The sequence below is a fragment of the Ranitomeya variabilis genome, chromosome 3, assembly GCF_051348905.1.
Source record: "Ranitomeya variabilis isolate aRanVar5 chromosome 3, aRanVar5.hap1, whole genome shotgun sequence".
Lineage (NCBI taxonomy): Eukaryota > Metazoa > Chordata > Amphibia > Anura > Dendrobatidae > Ranitomeya > Ranitomeya variabilis.
The window spans coordinates 454,003,239-454,022,247 of record NC_135234.1 but is presented as its reverse complement, the minus strand read 5'-3'; the positions used below and the strand labels follow the sequence as shown (position 1 = coordinate 454,022,247).

The following is a 19,009-nucleotide window of genomic DNA, read 5'->3' as shown; positions in this document are numbered from 1 at the left end:
GAGTGCCTTATTCTATATGAAGTACTATGGGGTGCATTATACTATATGAAAGGCTATGTGGGGGTTATTATAATATTTGGAGGGCTATGTAGGAACCTTTATACTGTATGCAAGCAATTATACAGTGTGAAGGTTTGTGTGGGGTCCATCATACTGTGAAAAGATGGAAAAGTTAATTACTCCACCAGAAAGAACATCAGCTGTAAGTCACTGTCAATAACTGTACTGTAATATCTTACATGTTTTGGAATACTGATATCTACCACTATGTGGTGGTAATATCAGTAATGGTCTTTGAATAGATATTTTTTTAGTAACAGCACAGTCATCTGCTGAAGTTCTCCTACATCCACTATTAGGGTGCAGCACCATGGTTGTTTTCAGGATTACCTGGTTAGTGGCTCACTCAGAAGTTTTCCCCTTCAACCCTCAAACCAAATCTCTAGCTACACCTGTGACTGCACACTATATCTTCCTTTTACATTGGGACCAATTGTTAATACAGCCAGTAACTGTACAGTAACATACATAAACCTTCCATCCAAGGGTAAAGAATACAATACATCACGTCTGAGCCTTTCTTCTGGCATAGACATCAGAACATAGCCTTAAGACCCTTTTAAACTGATCAATGATTGACTGAATTAACTTTTATAGAAAAGTTTGTTTTTGGTCATTGCTTCATGTAAATCATGGCAATGGCAGGCCCAAAAAAATACACTAATAAAAAAGAGGGAGAAAGAATAATCATTAATGTGAACCCTCTTATAACCAATTTCCAATGGAAAAAAAAGCAAACATGTAATGGTGAGCCTAAAAGTTGGAGGTGATATTGGAAGATTATTTTGCAGCACTATCAATATGCAGAAACCTTGCTAATTAGCTTTTTTCATGAAAGACAATTAAAGACAACTAATGCATAAGAAATTAGTAATGTTGCCTTCAGCAAACTGCTCATCTACCGACCTGCAAGAGAACAATACCTAGAAGGTGACTCTTAGCTTTGGATAAAGAAATCAGAGATCATGAGGATCTCCATGCACTCCATGGCTCAGCACCACCCTACATCTCCTCTCTGGTCTCAGTCTACCAACCTACCCGTGCCCTCCGCTCTGCTAATGACCTCAGGTTAGCATCCTCAATAATCAGAACCTCCCACTCCCGTCTCCAAGACTTTACACGTGCGGCGCCGATTCTTTGGAATGCACTACCTAGGTTAATACAATTAATCCCCAATCCCCACAGTTTTAAGCGTGCACTAAAAACTCATTTGTTCAGATTGGCCTACCGCCTCAACGCATTAACCTAATTATCCCTGTGTGGCCTATTAATAAAAAACAACAACATAATCACGTTCCTCCATCATGTTCTCATACACTTTATGCAGTTAATAGCACTCTGTGTCTGTACTGCTACATACTTAGGCTGATAACTGGTTCATGCAGCTTTACATGAACACCCGAGCCTTACACTATGGCTGGTCCAAATAACTAAAGCAATTGTTACCATCCACCTCTCGTGTCTCCCCTTTTCCTCATAGATTGTAAGCTTGCGAGCAGGGCCCTCATTCCTCCTGGTATCTGTTTTGAACTGTGATTTCTGTTATGCTGTAATGTCTGTTGTCTGTATAAGTCCCTTCTATAAGTTGTAAAGCGCTGCGGAATATGTTGGCGCTATATAAATAAAATTATTATTATTATTATTATGAGGACAACCAAAGTCCTAATGCATATAATAGGTCAATGGTGCAGTGATGCAATGTCAGGCTTCTGTCTTTACAGTATCACAAAAAATAAGAAATGACCTCAATACCTGCTTCAAAAATACATTAAAAACAAAATTTTAACATCAAAATGGATGTTTATCTTAGCTGTCTCCATAAGTAACCTTAGATATTATGTTTATAATTCCTATCTAAAGGAAAAGTAAAATCTTAAAATTTGGGCATTATGGTTTCCCACTTGTCTTCAACATATTCACCTAGGTCCATACAACTAAAACATGTAAAAGTAGAGCCTTGAAAACCGATTCTTTTAATGGCTGTGACATCAATGAAAAAAATGTATGACATTGTCAGAATTCATTTTGGAATTATTAAACAGAGCTTTGATTGTCACAAATTCACAAGGATAGTATATGAGCTCAACTGTGTAAGGTTGCCATCAAACTTCTTTTTGTATCTCAGCTTTCCTGATGATTACCAGATTTAAGGGGTTGATCAAGATGAGACAATGGTGACGTATCACTACAAATTGTTGCCAATTTTCAACTATAACCATGTCAATCGTTAAAATGAAGTAGCTATTGTCCTGGTAGCTTTTTTCTTTTATGAAGGCTCCATTAAAGTCAACGGCTGACCACGTGGCCACCTGTGTAAAAAACAAGAAGAAAAAGAGACAAATTATATACTTCAACAACAATGCACTGCTTACAAAATAATCCATTGAACCTTTCAGAAAATGTACACTTAAGTCAGAAGTTACTGGATTCCTTCCTAAGCAGTGTTAATGATTACCCCAATTTCCATGATGTACATATTACAACAATAGCCAAAAGTGTGATGTGGTTGGCACTGTCATATAAAGAACATAGTATAACACAAAATCACAGGTTTACTTAAAAGCAACGCGTTTTGAAGTCAGTTTGACTTCTTCCTCAATTCCTTCTTCATTTGAAATGCATTGCTTTTAAGTAAATCAGTGATTTTGTACTATAAAGGGGTCTTTATGTGACACTGCCCACCACACTGCACTTTTTTTACCTAATAATTCCCCCCTGCTTTATTTTATAGTACTGTATTAGATAAGCATTACTAATGAAGGTTAGCTAATATTTATCTTAAACAAAATTGCTTAATAAGGCACTTTTAACATTGAGCAACTATGTAAAAATGGGGACAACTCTCCTAATGCGGCAGCCATTTTGATCTAGAAGGAAGTGAGTCACAGTAATCATCCTTTGCTGATCAGACATTGTTATTCTAACAATATGCCATGAATGGCGACAACCTATTGTTAGGGCTAGCAGAACGCACCAAATAATTAGAAACATAGGGTAAGGTGCGTTCGCAGCCCGGGGTCCACCGCGCAGAGATGGAACCTGCTGCTAAGTAATGACGGACTATATGGCGGTATAATATGGATACACACACGGGTTAACTTCACCCTGTGTGAAGGAAGCGAATCCTGTTGTGTCACAGGGCCACGGTACCACACCAAGAGCGCAAGCAAGGAGTCTCAGAACTCAATCCCAAGACACAGGAAAGGCCATGCGAACCTTTAATAGCGGCAGTGCTACAAGACCTACCAGATGGACCAATAGGAGCCGCAACAGGACCTGAGCATGTGACCCCCGACATCCAATGGGAGGTCGTCCTGTGGTCATGCTCAGTAATGGAAAATCAGGACTTAGTCCCAGAAAGACCTGCTCGCTGCTGAACATTGCTGGCTACAAGGACAGAGCCTTGAAGGGCAGTAGTAACCAGTCATCCAGTATCAGCCTGAGGTAGACACTGGGACCGACATCTCTGCTGAGCACACTCCACTGCGGCTAGAGAAGAATGGGAGACCGCAGCGGAGATGGTTCGAAATTCCCCCTGTGCAGAGGCGGGAACTCAACACCTATTCTGTAAAAACTGTGGTCATACTGGTATGTGAATTTTAGTAGAGTTGGGCTTTAAAATGCTCCCTATGAACTTTCATTATCAAGATGAAAATTTTAATTAGTAGAATTTTACTATTTTCACAGTCACTAGCTGTGAGATGTCACCCTGCAGTACTTACACTTGTCATGTATTTTTAAGGTTGGGTGTATCAGCTTTCATACTAGGTAGATTTCAGATAAGTAATAATGCACAGCCTTACAATAGTCTTTGGTTTATCTTAAATCAATATGAAACATGAAAACAGCATGTGTGAGATAATAAATCATCCCTCTATGTGAAGGGTGTTTTATTGATCCACAAAAGATCAGTTTTCTTAGAATTATATGTGTAGTGAAAGAGCTCAATAAATCTAAGCAGCGTTCCATGTATAACATCAGTTTAAAGGGAAAATTCGCACCATCTGGTTGTTCAGAGTACACTTGGGATATGTGATTGTTTTAAAATCTTTTTATTTGGGAATCTTAGAAAAGCCCAATAACTGAGTCAGTAAATGTAGTAGTGTCACTGATGTCTTTACATATCATATACTACTTTACAGATCACCAGTAGATCCAGTTATAACGAAAATTGGCCATACACTTTAGATTTAAAAAAACCCAGAACCTGCTGATTTCGGTGGGATTAGCATACTGTTTAGAATGTATCAGGGCCCTCTAACTGGCTCCTTTTCCTTTGATGGCAGGGCTAGAAATATACAGGTGCTTCTCACAAAGTTAGGATATCATCAAAAGTTAATTTATTTCAGTTCTTCAATACATAAAGTGAAACTCATATAGTAGACTAGATTAGAGTGATGTATGTCGTGTTTATTTCTGTTAATGTTGATGATTACAATGAAAACCCAAAAGTCATTATCTCAGTAAATTAGAATTCTTTATAACACCAGCTTGAAAAATGATTTTAACATCCGAAATGTTGGTCTACTGAAATGTATATTCAGTAAATGCACTCAGTACTTGGTCGGGGCTCCTTTTGCATAATTACTGCATCAATGCAGTAGAATGGCCCATTTGGGGAGTTTTGTGTGAATTTTTGCTCAATTTGCCCTTTTTTGCTGTTTTTTTCATGTTGTTCCAATACACACAAAGGAAATAAACATGTGTATAACAAAACACATGTAATTGCAATAATTATCTGGGAGAAATACAATGTCAAGGCCATTGGCCATGACTGTACAGTATGTAGTAGCCTGATTTGGTGATTGCACAGGTTTTGCTAAGGATTTCTTCTGTACTATGCCACATATTAAAAACAAAATGAAAATTCTCAATAATCACCAAAATCTTGACAGTAATAAAATTTGTGTTTAACAAAAATTGGTAAATCACTTAGAAAAAAGTTCGGTAGCAAGTTAGAAGACTTTAGTCTAGATTAATAGACAAATGTTTTTGGTGGAGTTGATATAAATCTCAGAAATTGGAACGGTCAAACAATAATCTCCACTAAAATGTAAAAAATAAACCTAAAATGATAGAATGATCTAGAATAGAGAATTTGTGAAAAACAGGGACAGCAAATTACGTTTTTCAATAAAATAATTCTGCAAACATGGGCATTAGAGATAAACCAATCTATTTGATGCAAATCGAATTTGTGTGGAATTTTTAAGAATTTGCTTGATCTCAGCTAATTTGAATATTTTGCAATTCGATATCCATGAATTGCTAAAAATGCGCACCTCAATTTTACACTTTGCAGAAGATTGCATCAGCCAGAGAAGGTTCACATGATGTTGGATACAGCTAGATGGCCTTCCCCATAATGCCTTGCAGCTTTCACATTACGTTATGTAGAGTAGGTAATAAGGAAGCACTGTCATAGCTTGTATAAAAGCCGAAGCAGGGAATGCAGTAGCCATTTGGGGTGAATATGGATAGTGATAGGACATCACAGCTCACAGTTTAGCAATAGATATAGGGAGTTTAAGCTATAACATACTGATTAAACGTTAATGGTGTGTTACAGCATAAAAGGGAAGAACAATTACCATGCATTTACCTGCTGCCATATATGAAATGGTTACTTTCACAATACTAAGTATGTGTTTGCAATAACATTACAAGATAAGATTACAAGGTATCACATGCAGTCCTAGGAGAACCCAGAGTGGTATATTCATCTTTTCAGGGCAATCGTCGTTTTTGTGATTAATTTCGAATGGTTTCTCCATGAATTGATTTTTTTTTAATTTGCTGAAGCATATAAAATTGAAGTTCAAAAGATTTCCTCATCTTTGAATGGCATGTGCCCTAGCTTACTGCACTCATATTAATATTGAAGAAAGCAAAATACCAGTTGCTACCATCAGGTGGCCACTCTTATGCCCTAATGTAATGGCCAAACAGTCCAGGTTCTCAGCCAGATACATATACTTTATATGCTCTATATATTAAAATTGTGGTGGATGTGCACCTTACTAATACTGCTCTGCAGGAACTGCGTAAACCGCTGTACTAGTACGGTGGCATGATCGCACGGTTTCGCGGTGAGCACCACATCTATCGGTGGTAGCGCCGATTGTGGGCATTTAACCCCTCTGATGCCGCTGTCAGTAGTGAAAACAGCATAGAGAATAATCACGCAGGGGGGACTCCCTACTCTCTCCCACCAAAACAACGTGATGCAATCACGTTGTTCCCATGGTCTCCATGGAGACTCCTGGCTCCAAGATGGCTGCGGGGTCCTTCCGGGTCCTTCAGTGAGGTAGCTTGTCATCGCCTGATGAGAGCAGGTGCTGGCAAGCCTCCTACACTGCCTGTCAGATTGCTGATCTGACACTGTGCCATGCAAAGTGTCAGATCAGAGATCTGATGTAATATAGTGATGTCCCAACCTGGGATAATGTTATAAAGTTAAAAAAAAAAAGTAGAATGTGTAAAACTATTTAAAAAAATAAATAAATCCCCAAATAAAGAAAAAATAAATAAATATTTTTCCAATAAATCCATTTATTTATGTAAATAAAAAGAAAAATAAAACTACACATATTTGGTATCACCGCATCTGTAACGACCCGCTCTATAAAACTGTCCCTCTAGTTAACCCCTTCAGTGAACACCATGAAAAAAAAATGAAAAACGAGGCAAAAAACGATGCTTTATCATCATTCTGCCGAACAAAAAGTGCAATAAATGCGATCAAAAAGAAAGATGTAAATAAAAATGGTACTGCTGAAAACGTCATCTGGTCCCGCAAAAAACAAGCTGCCACACAGCTCCATCAGCAGAAAAATAAAAAAGTTACAGTTCTCAGAATAAAGCGATGCAAAAGCAATTATTTATTCTATAAAATAGTTTTTATTTTGTAAAAGCGCCAAAATGTAAAAAAAATATAAATGAGGTATCACTGTCATCGTACTGACCAGAAAAATAAAGCTGCTTTATCAATTTTGTCACATCCAGAATGGTATAAACGCCCCCCCCCCCAAAGAAATTCCTGAATTGCTGGTTTTTGTTCACTCTGCCTCCCAAAAATCGGAATAAAAAGCAATCAAAAAATGTCCTGTGCCCGAAAATGGTTCCAATAAAAACGTCAACTCGTCCTGCAAAAAGAAAGACCTCACATGACTCTGTGGGCCAAAATATGGATAAACTATAGGATAAATTATAGCTCTCAAAATGTGGTGATGCAAAAACTATTTTTTGCAATAAATAGCTTCTTTTAGTGTGTGACAGCTGTCAAACATAAATACCTGCTACAAAAACCCACTATAAATAGTAAAGCAAACACCCTTTAGCACCCCCTTAGTTAGGGAAAAATAATAAAATAAAAAAATGTATCTATTTAAATTTGGGTTAGGGTTATGGGTGTCGAGTTCCGCTGCGGTCTCCCATTCTCCTCCAGCCGTAGTGGAACCTGCTCAGCAGAGACGTCGATCCCAGTGTCTGGCTCATGCTGATACTGTTCGCTTGGTTACTGCTGCCTTTCCAGGCTCAGCCCTTGTAGCCAGTACTGATCAGTGGCGAGCAGACGTTCCAGGGACTATGTCCTGCTTTTCTCCTACTGAGCATGCCCACGGGTTGACCTCTCATTGGAGGTCGGGGGTCACATGCTCAGGGTCCTGTAACGGCTCCTATTAGATCACTAGGAAGGTCCTGGAGAGCTACAGCTATAAAAGGTTCGCATGACCACATGGCCATGTGCTAGTATCAATCAGTTATTGTGCGTGTGGATGTATGCCTGTTCTAGTGAAATCTCCGAATCATACCCATCACTAGTGTTGATGAATGCTCACGAATGTTGGAGCTGTCTAGCGCCAGTTAGTGCCATCCAGCATCAGGCACAATCTATAGCATCTATCAGCAGCTTTAGCCAGTGCGGCACCGTGCGCAACCAGTGCGCTTACCTGTCCCTTGTTAGAGTGGTTAGTAGTGTCTGCCAGAGCGACGCTGTGCGCACACAGTGCGCTAAATCTATTTTAAGTTTAGTTTTCTCCTGACACCACTGTAGTGGTGTTGAGGGCAAGAGGTCTCGAGGGACTCTTACCCTGAGCCTTGGGGCAGAGTTCTGTGACTCCTTGCTTGCGCTCTCTGTGCAGTATCGTGGCCCTGTGACGCAACAGGGTTTGCTTCCTTCATACCAGCTGAAGCTAACCCATGTGTGTCTTCTCTTAATACTGCCATATAGTCTGTCATTACCGAGCAGCAGGTGTCTTTTCTGCATGGTGGACCCCGGACTGCGAACGCATCTCATATCGCCACTTATTTATATTTGGTGCGTTCCGCCAGTCCTAACATTACACTAGCACCAGGGTCTGGCTAGTAATGGCGGATGAACAGCGACTACAGCGGTACATCCAGCAGCTGGAGGGCAGGTTGGCTGCTCTCGAGCGCACAACCTCAGCTGTGGATTTCTAAACAGTTGCTGTTCAGGCTGCTAGCGTGGCTGCAGCTAGTTTGTCCACTGCCACTCCTGCTCTGATATTATCCAGTCTCCTGTTGCCAGACAAGTTTGCTGGTGACAGTAAGCTGTGTAGGGGATTTGTGAGCCAGTGTGCTATACATCTTGAGCTCCTGGCTGCACGTTTTCCCACGGAGCGAGCTAAGGTGGGATTTATTATATCCCTCCTGTCGGACAGGTCATTGGAGTGGGCTACGCTGCTGTGGGAGCGCGACGATCATGTGGTGCAGAGTGCTCCGCGGTTCTTGAGCACTCTGAAGCAGGTGTTTTTGGGACCTCGTTTCACCCATGATACGGCACTCCAACTGCTGGCATTGACACAGGGTTTGTCCATGGTCAGCCATTTTGCTGTCCACTTTTACACTTTGGCATCTGAGCTGGAGTGGCCAGATAAAGTCCTCATCTCTGTATTCTGGAGGGGACTAGCTAACCATGTGAAGGACACTTTGTCCACTAGGGAGATTCCTGCCACACTGGAAGAGCTAATAGCAATATCTACCTGCATCAACCTTCGTTTTAACGAGTGAAGGGTGGAGCGAGCCCAGTGTAGGCAGAGGTTTCGGAATCTCTGGTTCAGGCATCTGAGCCACATGAGACCATGGAGGTGACACAAGCGGTGTCTAAGTCCCAGACCGCTCATGCACTCAAGGTCTGTCCTGTCTGCCAGCAGTCCCCAGCGGTCGGAAAAACGTCAGCGTCTAGTGGTTGTAAGAGGAGGTACACTAGACACGGCAACGTTTTCCTCCAAACTGTCCTTCAAGGGGACAATTACCATAGGCCCATCCACTCATATGGTAGAGCTTTGCGTGGATTCTGGGGCGGAGGGCAACTTCATGTCTTCTGCCTTCGCTCAACGGCACGCAATACCCCTTGTGATGTTCGCCAAACCAGTGACCGTACGAGTGGTGAATGGGTCGACACTGCCCTCACAGATAACACACCAGATCATCCCATTTGCTCTGTCTATGTCGCCATCCCATCAGGAGATTATCTCTTTACTTGTCATTCCCATGGGAATTGATGAGGTCCTATTAGGGATACCTTGGCTACGGTACCACTCCCTTCATATTGAGTGGTCCACAGGGAGAATTTTGGGGTGGAGTGAATCTTGTGAGGGTAGATGTCAGAGGGAGTGCATTCAGGTTGCTACTACTGAGGTACCCGCAGATCTCTCCTCTCTCCCCAAGCACTATTGGCCCTATGCAGACGTGTTCTCCAAGAGGGCTGTGGAGACTCTTCCGCCTCACCACCCCTATGACTGTCCTATTGACCTCTTGCCTGGTGTTGAGCCTCCCCGGGGTCGAGTCTATCCATTATCTCTCCCGGAGATAAAGGCAATGTCTCAGTACATCCAGGAGAATCTGGCAAGAGGATACATTAGGATGTCAGTGTCACCCGCAGGGGCTGGGTTCTTCTTCGTGCAGAACAATAACGGAGAATTACGTCCCTGCATAGACTACAGGGGTCTTAATGCCATAACCGTTAAGAATAAGTACCCTCTGCCACTTATATCTGAGCTCTTCGATAGGTTGTGGGTGGCGAGGGCATTTACTAAGATTGATCTGCGGGGTGCTTACAACTTGATTTGCATCCATGAGGGGGAAGAATGGAAGACAGCATTTAACACCACGGACTGGTACTATGAATACCTGGTGATGCCCTTCAGGCTCTGTAATGCTCCTGCCATTTTCCAACACTTTCTGAATGATATCTTCCGGGATATGCTCACCACCTTGGTCGTAGTCTATTTGGATGATATTCTCATCTACTCTCCAGATATAGACTCCCATCGAAGAGATGTTTGCAAAGTCTTCGACCTCTTACGGGCAAGCTCCCTGTATGCCAAGTTGGAGAAGTGTGTGTTTGAGCAGGAGTCCTTGCCCTTCCTGGGCTATATCATCTCCGCCCGGGGGTTGGCCATGGATCCTGCCAAGCTACAGGCTGTGATGGACTGGCAGGAACCCCATTCTCTTAAAGCGGTGCAGAGCTTTATGGGGTTTATCAACTATTATCTCCCGCTCATTGCCCACTTCTCAACCTTGGTAGCTCCCCTGGTTGCCCTCACCAAGAAGGGAGCTAATCCCAAATTGTGGTCGGAGGAGGTCTCCAAGGCTCTATCAAGTCACACTTCGCTTGCGCTCCCATTTTACATCGACCCAATGTTAATAAACCATTTATCATGGAGGTGGATGCCTCTTCTGTTGGTACTGGAGCAGTCTTCTTCCAGAAGTATGCTCAAGGTCATCCTTCTTCTTCTCCAAGACCTTCTCACCGGCAGAGAGGAATTATTCCATCAGGGACAGGGAGTTGCTAGCCATGGAGTTGGCCTTTTCGAAGTGGAGACACCTCCTGAAGGGGGCTCGCTATCCCTTCCAAGTATTCACTGACCACAAAAATTTGGTATATTTACAAACTGCCCAGCGGCTAAACTCTCGCCAGGCAAGATGGTCCCTGTTCTTCTCCCGGTTCCACTTCACCCTCCATTTTCTCTCCAGGGAGAAGAACACTCATGCTGGTGTTCTCTCCCGCTCTTTATTGTCATCAGAGGAGGCAGAGCCTTGGCTTATTGTCCCTTCTGAGAGCCTGAGGACTGTGGCCCTGGTTTTGCTAGAGTCTGTGCATCCAGGCAAGACTTTTGTTCTACCTAATTTGTGACCGGAGGTTCTCTCTTGGGCCCACTCCTCAAGGGTGAGTGGACATTTTGGGACTAAGAGGACATCTGAGCTCCTGGCGAGGACGTACTGGTGGCCGCATATGGCCCGGACATCGGAGACTATATTCGGGCATGTGTCTCCTATGCCAAGGATAAGTCCCCTCGACAACCGCCTGCTGGGTTACTTTACCCTTTGCCGGTGGTGGACAGTTCCTGGGAAATGGTCAGAATGGACTTCATGGTGGGCTCACCCAAGTCCTGTAGCTGCACCATTATTTGGGTAGTTACCAACCATTTTTCCAAAATGGTGCACTTGGTGCCTCTTCTCACGGCTACGTTCTGCATGGGCCTTGGCGGCGTTGTTTATTAAACACGTTTTCCGCCTACACGGTATGCCAGACAAAATTGTCAGTGACCGGGGTCCCCAGTTTGTGTCTCGGTTCTGGAGAGAGCTTTGTTGTCTACTCAGCATCGAGCTGTATCTCTCTTCAGCATACCATCCCGAGATGAATGGGTTGGTAGAGAGGGCCAACCAGACCCTGGTCACATACCTGCAACATTTTGTTTCAGCCAGGCAGGATGACTGGGCATCCTTGCTACTGTGGGTGGAGTTTGCGGTGAACAATGCCGTAGCAGACTCCACTTGACAGGCCCCATTCCTCCTTAACTACGGCCAGCATCTGCGGATTCTGGTGCCCATGCCCATGTCTTTCACCGACTCCAGGGTGGCAGACTGGGCTGTGGAGGCACATGGCATTTGTGACCTCCAAGGAGAGAATGAGGGTCTCTGCCGATGCACTTCGGCGCCCCGCTCCGACCTTTGCTCCTGGCGACTTAGTGTGGCTCTCCGCCCGTAATATCAGGCTGCGAGTTGAGTCCACTAAGTTTGCACCTTAGGCCCCTTCAAGGTTCTGGAACAGGTTAACCCTGTGGTCTATCGTCTGGCCCTTCCTTCATGCCTGGGTATCACCTACACCTTTCATGTCTCCCTCTTAAAGCCCGTTCACATGTCCCGGTTTTTTGAGTCATCTGCTGGGACATCTGGTTCGTCCATGGATGATTACGAGGTGAACGCTATCATGGGGTGTAAGGTGGTCCGTGGCAAAAAATTCTATTTGGTGGATTGGAGGGGTCATGGCCCAGAGGACAGGTCCTGGGAGCCTGTTGAGCAAATTTGGGCTCCACAGCTCATTGCTGCCTTTGAGTGTAGCGAGGCCATGTTAGGTGTGTCGAGTTCCCGCCACTACACAGGGGGAATCTCGAACCAAGTCCGCTGTGGTCTCCCATTCTCCTAAAGCCGCAGTGGAACCTGCTCAGCAGAGACATCGATCCCAGTGTCTGGGTCAAGCTGATACTGTGCGCTTGGTAACTTCTGCCTTTCCAGGCTCAGCCCTTGTACCCAGCACTGATCAGTGGTGAGCTGACGTTCCAGGGACTATGTCCTGCTTCTCCCCTATTGAGCATGCCCACGGGTCGACCTCTCATTGGAGGTCGGGGGTCACATGCTCAGGTCCTGTAGCGGCTCCTATTGGATCACTAGGAAGGTCCTGGGAGCTACAGCTATAAAAGGTTCGCACGGCCATGCGCTAGTATAAATCAGTTATTGTGTGTGTGTGGATCTATGCCTGTTCTGGTGAAAGCTCCGAATCATACCCATCCAAAGTGTTGATGAATACTCGTGAATGTTGGAGCTGTCTAGCGCCAGTTAGTGCCATCCAGCATCAGGCACAATCTATAGCGTCTATCAGCAGCGTTAGCCAGTGCGGCACCGTGCGCAACCAGTGCGCTTACCTGTCCCTAGTTAGGGCGGTTAGTGGTGTCCACCAGAGCGACGCTGCGTGCACCAGTGCGCTAAATTTATTTTAAGTTTAGTTTTCTCCTGAGTGTGTTGGGGTTAGGGGTGTGGTTAGGGTTATGGTTAGAGTTGGGATTAGGGTTGAGAGTGTGTTGGGGTTAGGGTTGGAGTTAAGATTTGGGGGTTTCCACTGTTTAGGCACATCAGGGACTCTCGAAACGCGACATGCCAATTTTGTATTGAAAAGTCAAACGGCGCTCCTTCCCTTCCGAGCTCTGCTATGTGCCCAAACAGTAGTTTTGGGTGCCTTGAGGGGTGCAGTTTTTAGAATGGTGTCACTTTTGGACATTTTCTGTCATATAGGCCCCTCAAAGTCACTTCAAGTGTGAGGTGGTCCCTAAATAAAATGGTTTTGCAAATTTTATTGTAAAAATGAGAAATCGCCGGTCAACTTTTAACCCTTATAACCCTAGCAAGAAAAAATTATGTTTCCAATATTGTGCTGATATAAAGTAGACATGTGGGAAATGTTATTTATTAACAATTTTGTGTGACACATCTCTCTTATTTAAGGACATAAAAACTAAAAGTTTGAAAATTTCAAAATCTTCCCCAAATTTTTATTTTTTTACAAATAAACGTAAGTCATATCGAAATTTTTTTACCAGTAACATAAAGTACAATATGTCATGAGAAAACATTCTCAGAATCACCGAGATCTGTTGAAGCATTCCAGAGTTATAACCTCATAAAGTGACCGTGGTCAGAATTGTAAAAATTGGTGCTGTCGGGAAGTTGAAAACAGGCTTCGAGGTGAAGGGGGTTAATATGACTAAATTGACTTACACCTGAATACGGTATATAGTTTTTTGGTTTAGTTTTACTTGAAAGGGAAATTGCCATCCGATTCATGCTTCCCAAACTGTGTTTGCGGGTAATTAGAAGACCTGCAGTGTTGGGAAGAGCTGAATGTTGGCAGCGGTCAGCTCTGGCTATGGCCTCCTGATCTCCGGCTGTGGTCCCCTAATCAATATTTCTTCTGATACGCAAGAGTGTTTCCGAGAAAAATATAACTGGCTGCAGTCACCCAGCCACGCTCTGATTTATGCTGCCTGCAGTTTGGGCATAGTGAATAAGATGATGGGTTCCCTTTAAGGTCCTGTTCTTAGTCTATTGGTAGATAAGATGTGTTTGTCTGCTAAAAGAAGAGCTCTGGAAATCAGGACTATGACGTGAATGTGCTCTCTGGGGTGTGAAGGAGCTTCTTAAAATTCAAAATGGCACAACTTAGTTTTCAATACAGATTGCAAATAATCTCCCCAGTCCTCTGGAGGAATCTCAGACATAATACACAGAGTGAGAATGCAGAACATATAACAAAAGAATCTCAAGAAGTAATCTATTATACTGCCAGAATTTAGGAACAATTGTCTGCAAAGAAATCAAAAGCAGGGCATTTGTTATAGTCTTGATGCTATACTTTAGAAAGCAAATTTTAATTGCGACATATACAGATGTGGCGGGCTTCAAATTAACTGAATTAGTGGACTTAGCTGGTAATGAGTGACACATGCATACCCTGTTTATAATTGTGCAATTTTGTCTGATTTCGGAAAGGAGGACTGAGACTGTTCACATAGGTGATAACACACAAGTAATTTCCTGCCGATGCTGTTTTTCAGTTCCGCAAAAGCTTGTGTAGTGCTTTAATGGCTACTGATAAAATGTGGCATTTAAAGCAGTCAAAGTGTTTTATACACTCTGGCATTTCATCTCAGTTAAGCTTGAAAGTGCGAGTGGGTAAAGTACTTCTCATGGCAGATTCTGCCGAGATAACTGCGTTTTCATGTTAACGTTTTTCCCATTGTCTTTAGATGATGAGATCACCATTAAAACTTGCGCTGATCTTTTTTTTCCTGCATACACCCAGCGCCCTGGACATACAAATTTATGGCATAAGAAAATGTAATTTTTCTATAAGGGCTTCAAAACGACCAACTAAGCTGGAGGGAACATGCATTACATTTACTTAATCTTGCATTAGAAGGTGGGAAATGCTGGCACAATTCCCAGAAGAGACTACCCATATCACATAGTAACCTAATATCTGTAGATGACATATCATATTTAACACTGAAAGCATCAATTTGTGAGGTTTTCACTATATGTCATGCATAACGTATCAAATCTATGTTAGGAAAGTGCAGTATATGTAAATAACTGACCGGTTACTAAGATGATAAGTAGGAAAATTACTTTAAAGCACTTTTAATGTGCTGCAGGCAGCAGTTTAGCTGCTTTTCAGATTTTTGTTGACATTGAATAGAGAGGCAAATAAAGAATTTTCATTTTAAGGAAGACAACCCATTGACAGATGGATACATATGGTTAAGATAAAGGGCAATCCACTTTTCCAAACTCCTACAAAGAGCCACTCACTACTAGCATCTCTTGCTCCTCCTTATCTAGCCCGTGCATGTATTGTGCATCCAGCTACTACAGAGTTTTGGCGAAAGATTGAGAAGTAAGATCGAAGGAAGTCATCTAATCACTGGAACAGCATTTATTTGTAAAGCGGTTGTCATCTTGGCACAACTTTAAATTCTATTTCCTAAAAGCGAAAAAAAATCAGGTGAAATAAATAGAAATTAAACTGGTTTTAACCGCGAGAAAGACTATTTATACTTATTCATCCAATTGTCAGCCATGACCCTTCCAACTACTTTTGTCTAAATGGCAAATTATCAAATGTTTCAATTTAATTTGCCATGTATAATTTGTCTTCTCGAAGGTTTTGTACCTATTTTGTAGAATGCTGAAAGAACGAGATCCAGCAGCCTGCACTGTAGTGCATTACATGCAAGCTCTACGTAGCAATCAGAAACGTTGTAATAAAAACATTTAAAATTTGTTTTATTCATTCATACAACTGAAAAAAGTGTTATATGGTATCTATAGCCTTTATTATCCATTAATCAGCTAAAGTAGCATCATTTTGACACCTGTTCAGTTTTAGATGTGGTAAAATGAATCTGTGCCGACAGTGTTTCACTATGTCCTACCATATCTGTCACAATGTGGATTACGATTGATGCCCATTGGACCTTATAGACTTACAAAGTTTTTATTGAGTACAATTGTAGTGTGCATACAGCAACAGTCTTCCCATCAAATCAAACCAAAATGCACAGAAGGCTACAAATGGAGCCTCCAATGCAAATATGAAGTATGGAATATGACTTTGAGAGTGTATAACTCTTCATGAATGTCCCAAAACATGTTTTATGGTGTGAGAGAATAATTGTGCTAAGGAGAAAGCAATGCAAAGAGGCTTACTGCCAGGAAGAAAATAGTTGGCTTTCTAGTCAACGTTTAGAGGCAGCTATAATAAAAGTCAAATAACAACAGGCTTCCTACTGTACTTGGGGTTGAATAGAAGCTTCTTCCATGCAATGGCTTCCTTCACCTAGCAATTCCTTAAAGAATAGGCAGTCTTAGTGACAAAATTTATTATTTTTGTGCATATATGAATCTTTTACTGGTTTATGAAACAAAAAGTAAACCAAACAATTTTGGCCTGGATTTCCACCATCATTGTTAAAGGGAATCTGTCACCCTCTGGACACTCTTAAGCTATTACTATGGGCATACAGGTAATAGAATGGTTAAACTAGTCCTACTTGTATGCCTCATAGCTGCGGTCTAGAGGTTGAGAAATGCACTTTTAATGTTTTATTTTAATGATTTTGTTCCTGCAAGAAATCCCTGCCTCCTCTCTTCATTACAATAGCGCCCCCCTCGTGTCTTCATCCTTCTACTGCGCATGACTCACAAGCACCTGCGCAGAAGCAGGATGAATACACTGCCCATAAAAGGGCGGAGAAGGCACCCATAACCACTCGAGTGTACAGCGCATGCGCGGGATTACGGCGGCCCAACTGTACGGCACAGGGCAGTATGCTGTGCATGGGAAGGGGGTGCTATTGTAATGAAGATAGGAGCAGGGATTTCTTCCATGCACCATGCACCCCAGAGCCTGGAACAAAATCTTTAACATAAAAAATTTAAAGTAAATTTCTCAACATCTACACCGCAGTTATGAGGCATACAGGTAAAACCTAGTTTAACCATCCTATTATCTGTACGTTTAGTGATAGCTCAAAAGCATCCCAGGGGGTGAAAGATTCCCTTTAAAGCCAAGGAAACCTTATTCTAGGTTTGCCGAGGCTTTTATAGAAAAAAATAAGAAAATACCTGAGGTCGTTAGATCTTTTTTAATCTTACAGTTGTCATATCTGGATATTTTGGCTAACGGTAATTGGAGCATTTTGGTTAATACAGTAACTAATAATGATAATAATGCAGATAATTTACTGTTACACCTTTTTAGATTTTTTAATTACTGTGTTCACTTTGTATCTGCTTTCAGCAAATGGCACGGAAATATAGGCACCAGGATACAACTTGACAGCCATTTAATTTATTTTCTTTTTTTTCTTTCCCCTTAATGTTCCTTGCACTCAGCTGAACGAGGCAGCCAAACAACTTATTGAGAAGGACAAGACAAGCTTATCCCCAGCACCAGGCTATGAGGTCCCTGTCTCTGTTGATGCCAACATGGTACTGAGTGTGACCCAGACTCCCATTCTTAACAATACCGGAGTTGTCAGTGACAACCAGAGGCATGTCGACATCAAGAAGAATGCCAAGAAACGACACTCATTCACAGCCCTCAGTATGACGCACAAATCCTCCCATGCCATGAATAACAGGCATTCCATGGAAATTAGTGCTCCAGTATTGATCAGTTCTAGTGATCCTCGCGCTGCTGCCAGAATCGGAGGCATGGCTCAACTTTCATCCAGTGCACCAGTCCAGGTAACTGTTTCTAGAACAGCCACATGAGGGCTTAACTAACTACTAGGAGCCCGTACAAATGGCGTATGGAGAAAAGTAGCCAATATTTGCAATCTATAACTATAGTGTGTTGCCTGTGCTGTGCGATTAATTTTTTGCGTAATGCATACATGTATCCCTCATACATGTGCCCACTATGGGAATCTCAACATGCTTTCTTTCAAGTCTCTTTTGCATGTATATCTCTACTACTATTAAATCTAATGTATAAAATATTCTAATACTAAACCTGTGCTGCCCTCATTATGACAGCATAAGCAGGATCACATTATAATATTCTGTTGATTCTCCTTGTTATTCATGGCTGTTGGAAGGTTAACTAGTCACATAAATTATAATTTATTAACTTTAATGTAATGCTTATTAAAGCCTGCATATAGGTGGACCTAATCCTTAGAAATCCCAGACCTACTTACACCCTGCTATTTCCATTGACTATTTTTTGCCTTTGTCCTTAATGCATGGGCAAGTGCAGTACTTGATTTATACACTGCACCTTACTAACCGTTTGTAGGAATAACATTTCAAAGATACTCGGTTTATTGGTAATCTGTTTAATTGTTTTATTTCTTAAGATTTAATATTTTTTTCCTAATTGATCTAGTCCTGTGGAAGCGCAAGGTCAAATATGTATTAAATATTGTATCAGTATCTATCTAAATTAAGGTTGGGGTCACAGGAACAATGCTCAATATGATTGTTAGTTATGTGTATCTTCTGCTTTTCTATACTGTTTCATAGCCTTTTCTACAAGAAGAAACTTTTGCATGAAAAACGTTAAGCTTGTTTCTTAATGTCTCCTAAAAGGCATAAACTTGGTTGTTATGCAACAGCAGTAATTGTTATAATGGAGCCTCTCTTGTGTCATGTATGCCCGATGGTGCTTAGAATGTCAGGTCTCAGATGGTGGAGGCTGCGATCATATTATTAACAATTAGCTATTCTTGACAGATGCTTGGCAGGGTGCAGGCTTGCATTTATCTCAAAAGGATCTCATAAATAATGTAACATCGCATAATTCCAAGACTGGTAACATTGTGCCAGTTTGAGGATATAGTCATACAACATAAAGTAGATATGA

The 19,009-nt window shown here is 42.0% G+C and overlaps 1 protein-coding gene across 3 annotated transcripts in view; it reads left to right on the top strand.

Moving 5' to 3' along the window:
- The window catches only part of SH3RF3 (SH3 domain containing ring finger 3), a 684,824-nt gene that overhangs the window by 400,132 nt on the left and 265,683 nt on the right, over positions 1-19,009 (top strand). For 2 of the 3 annotated variants that reach the window (XM_077296584.1, XM_077296586.1), the window contains exon 4: positions 17,536-17,889. The exons of the other annotated variant lie outside the window; for it this stretch is intronic. In XM_077296584.1, the coding sequence (XP_077152699.1) occupies positions 17,536-17,889 (354 nt within the window). The remainder of the gene's footprint in view (positions 1-17,535; positions 17,890-19,009) is intronic. 3 annotated transcript variants of the gene reach the window in all.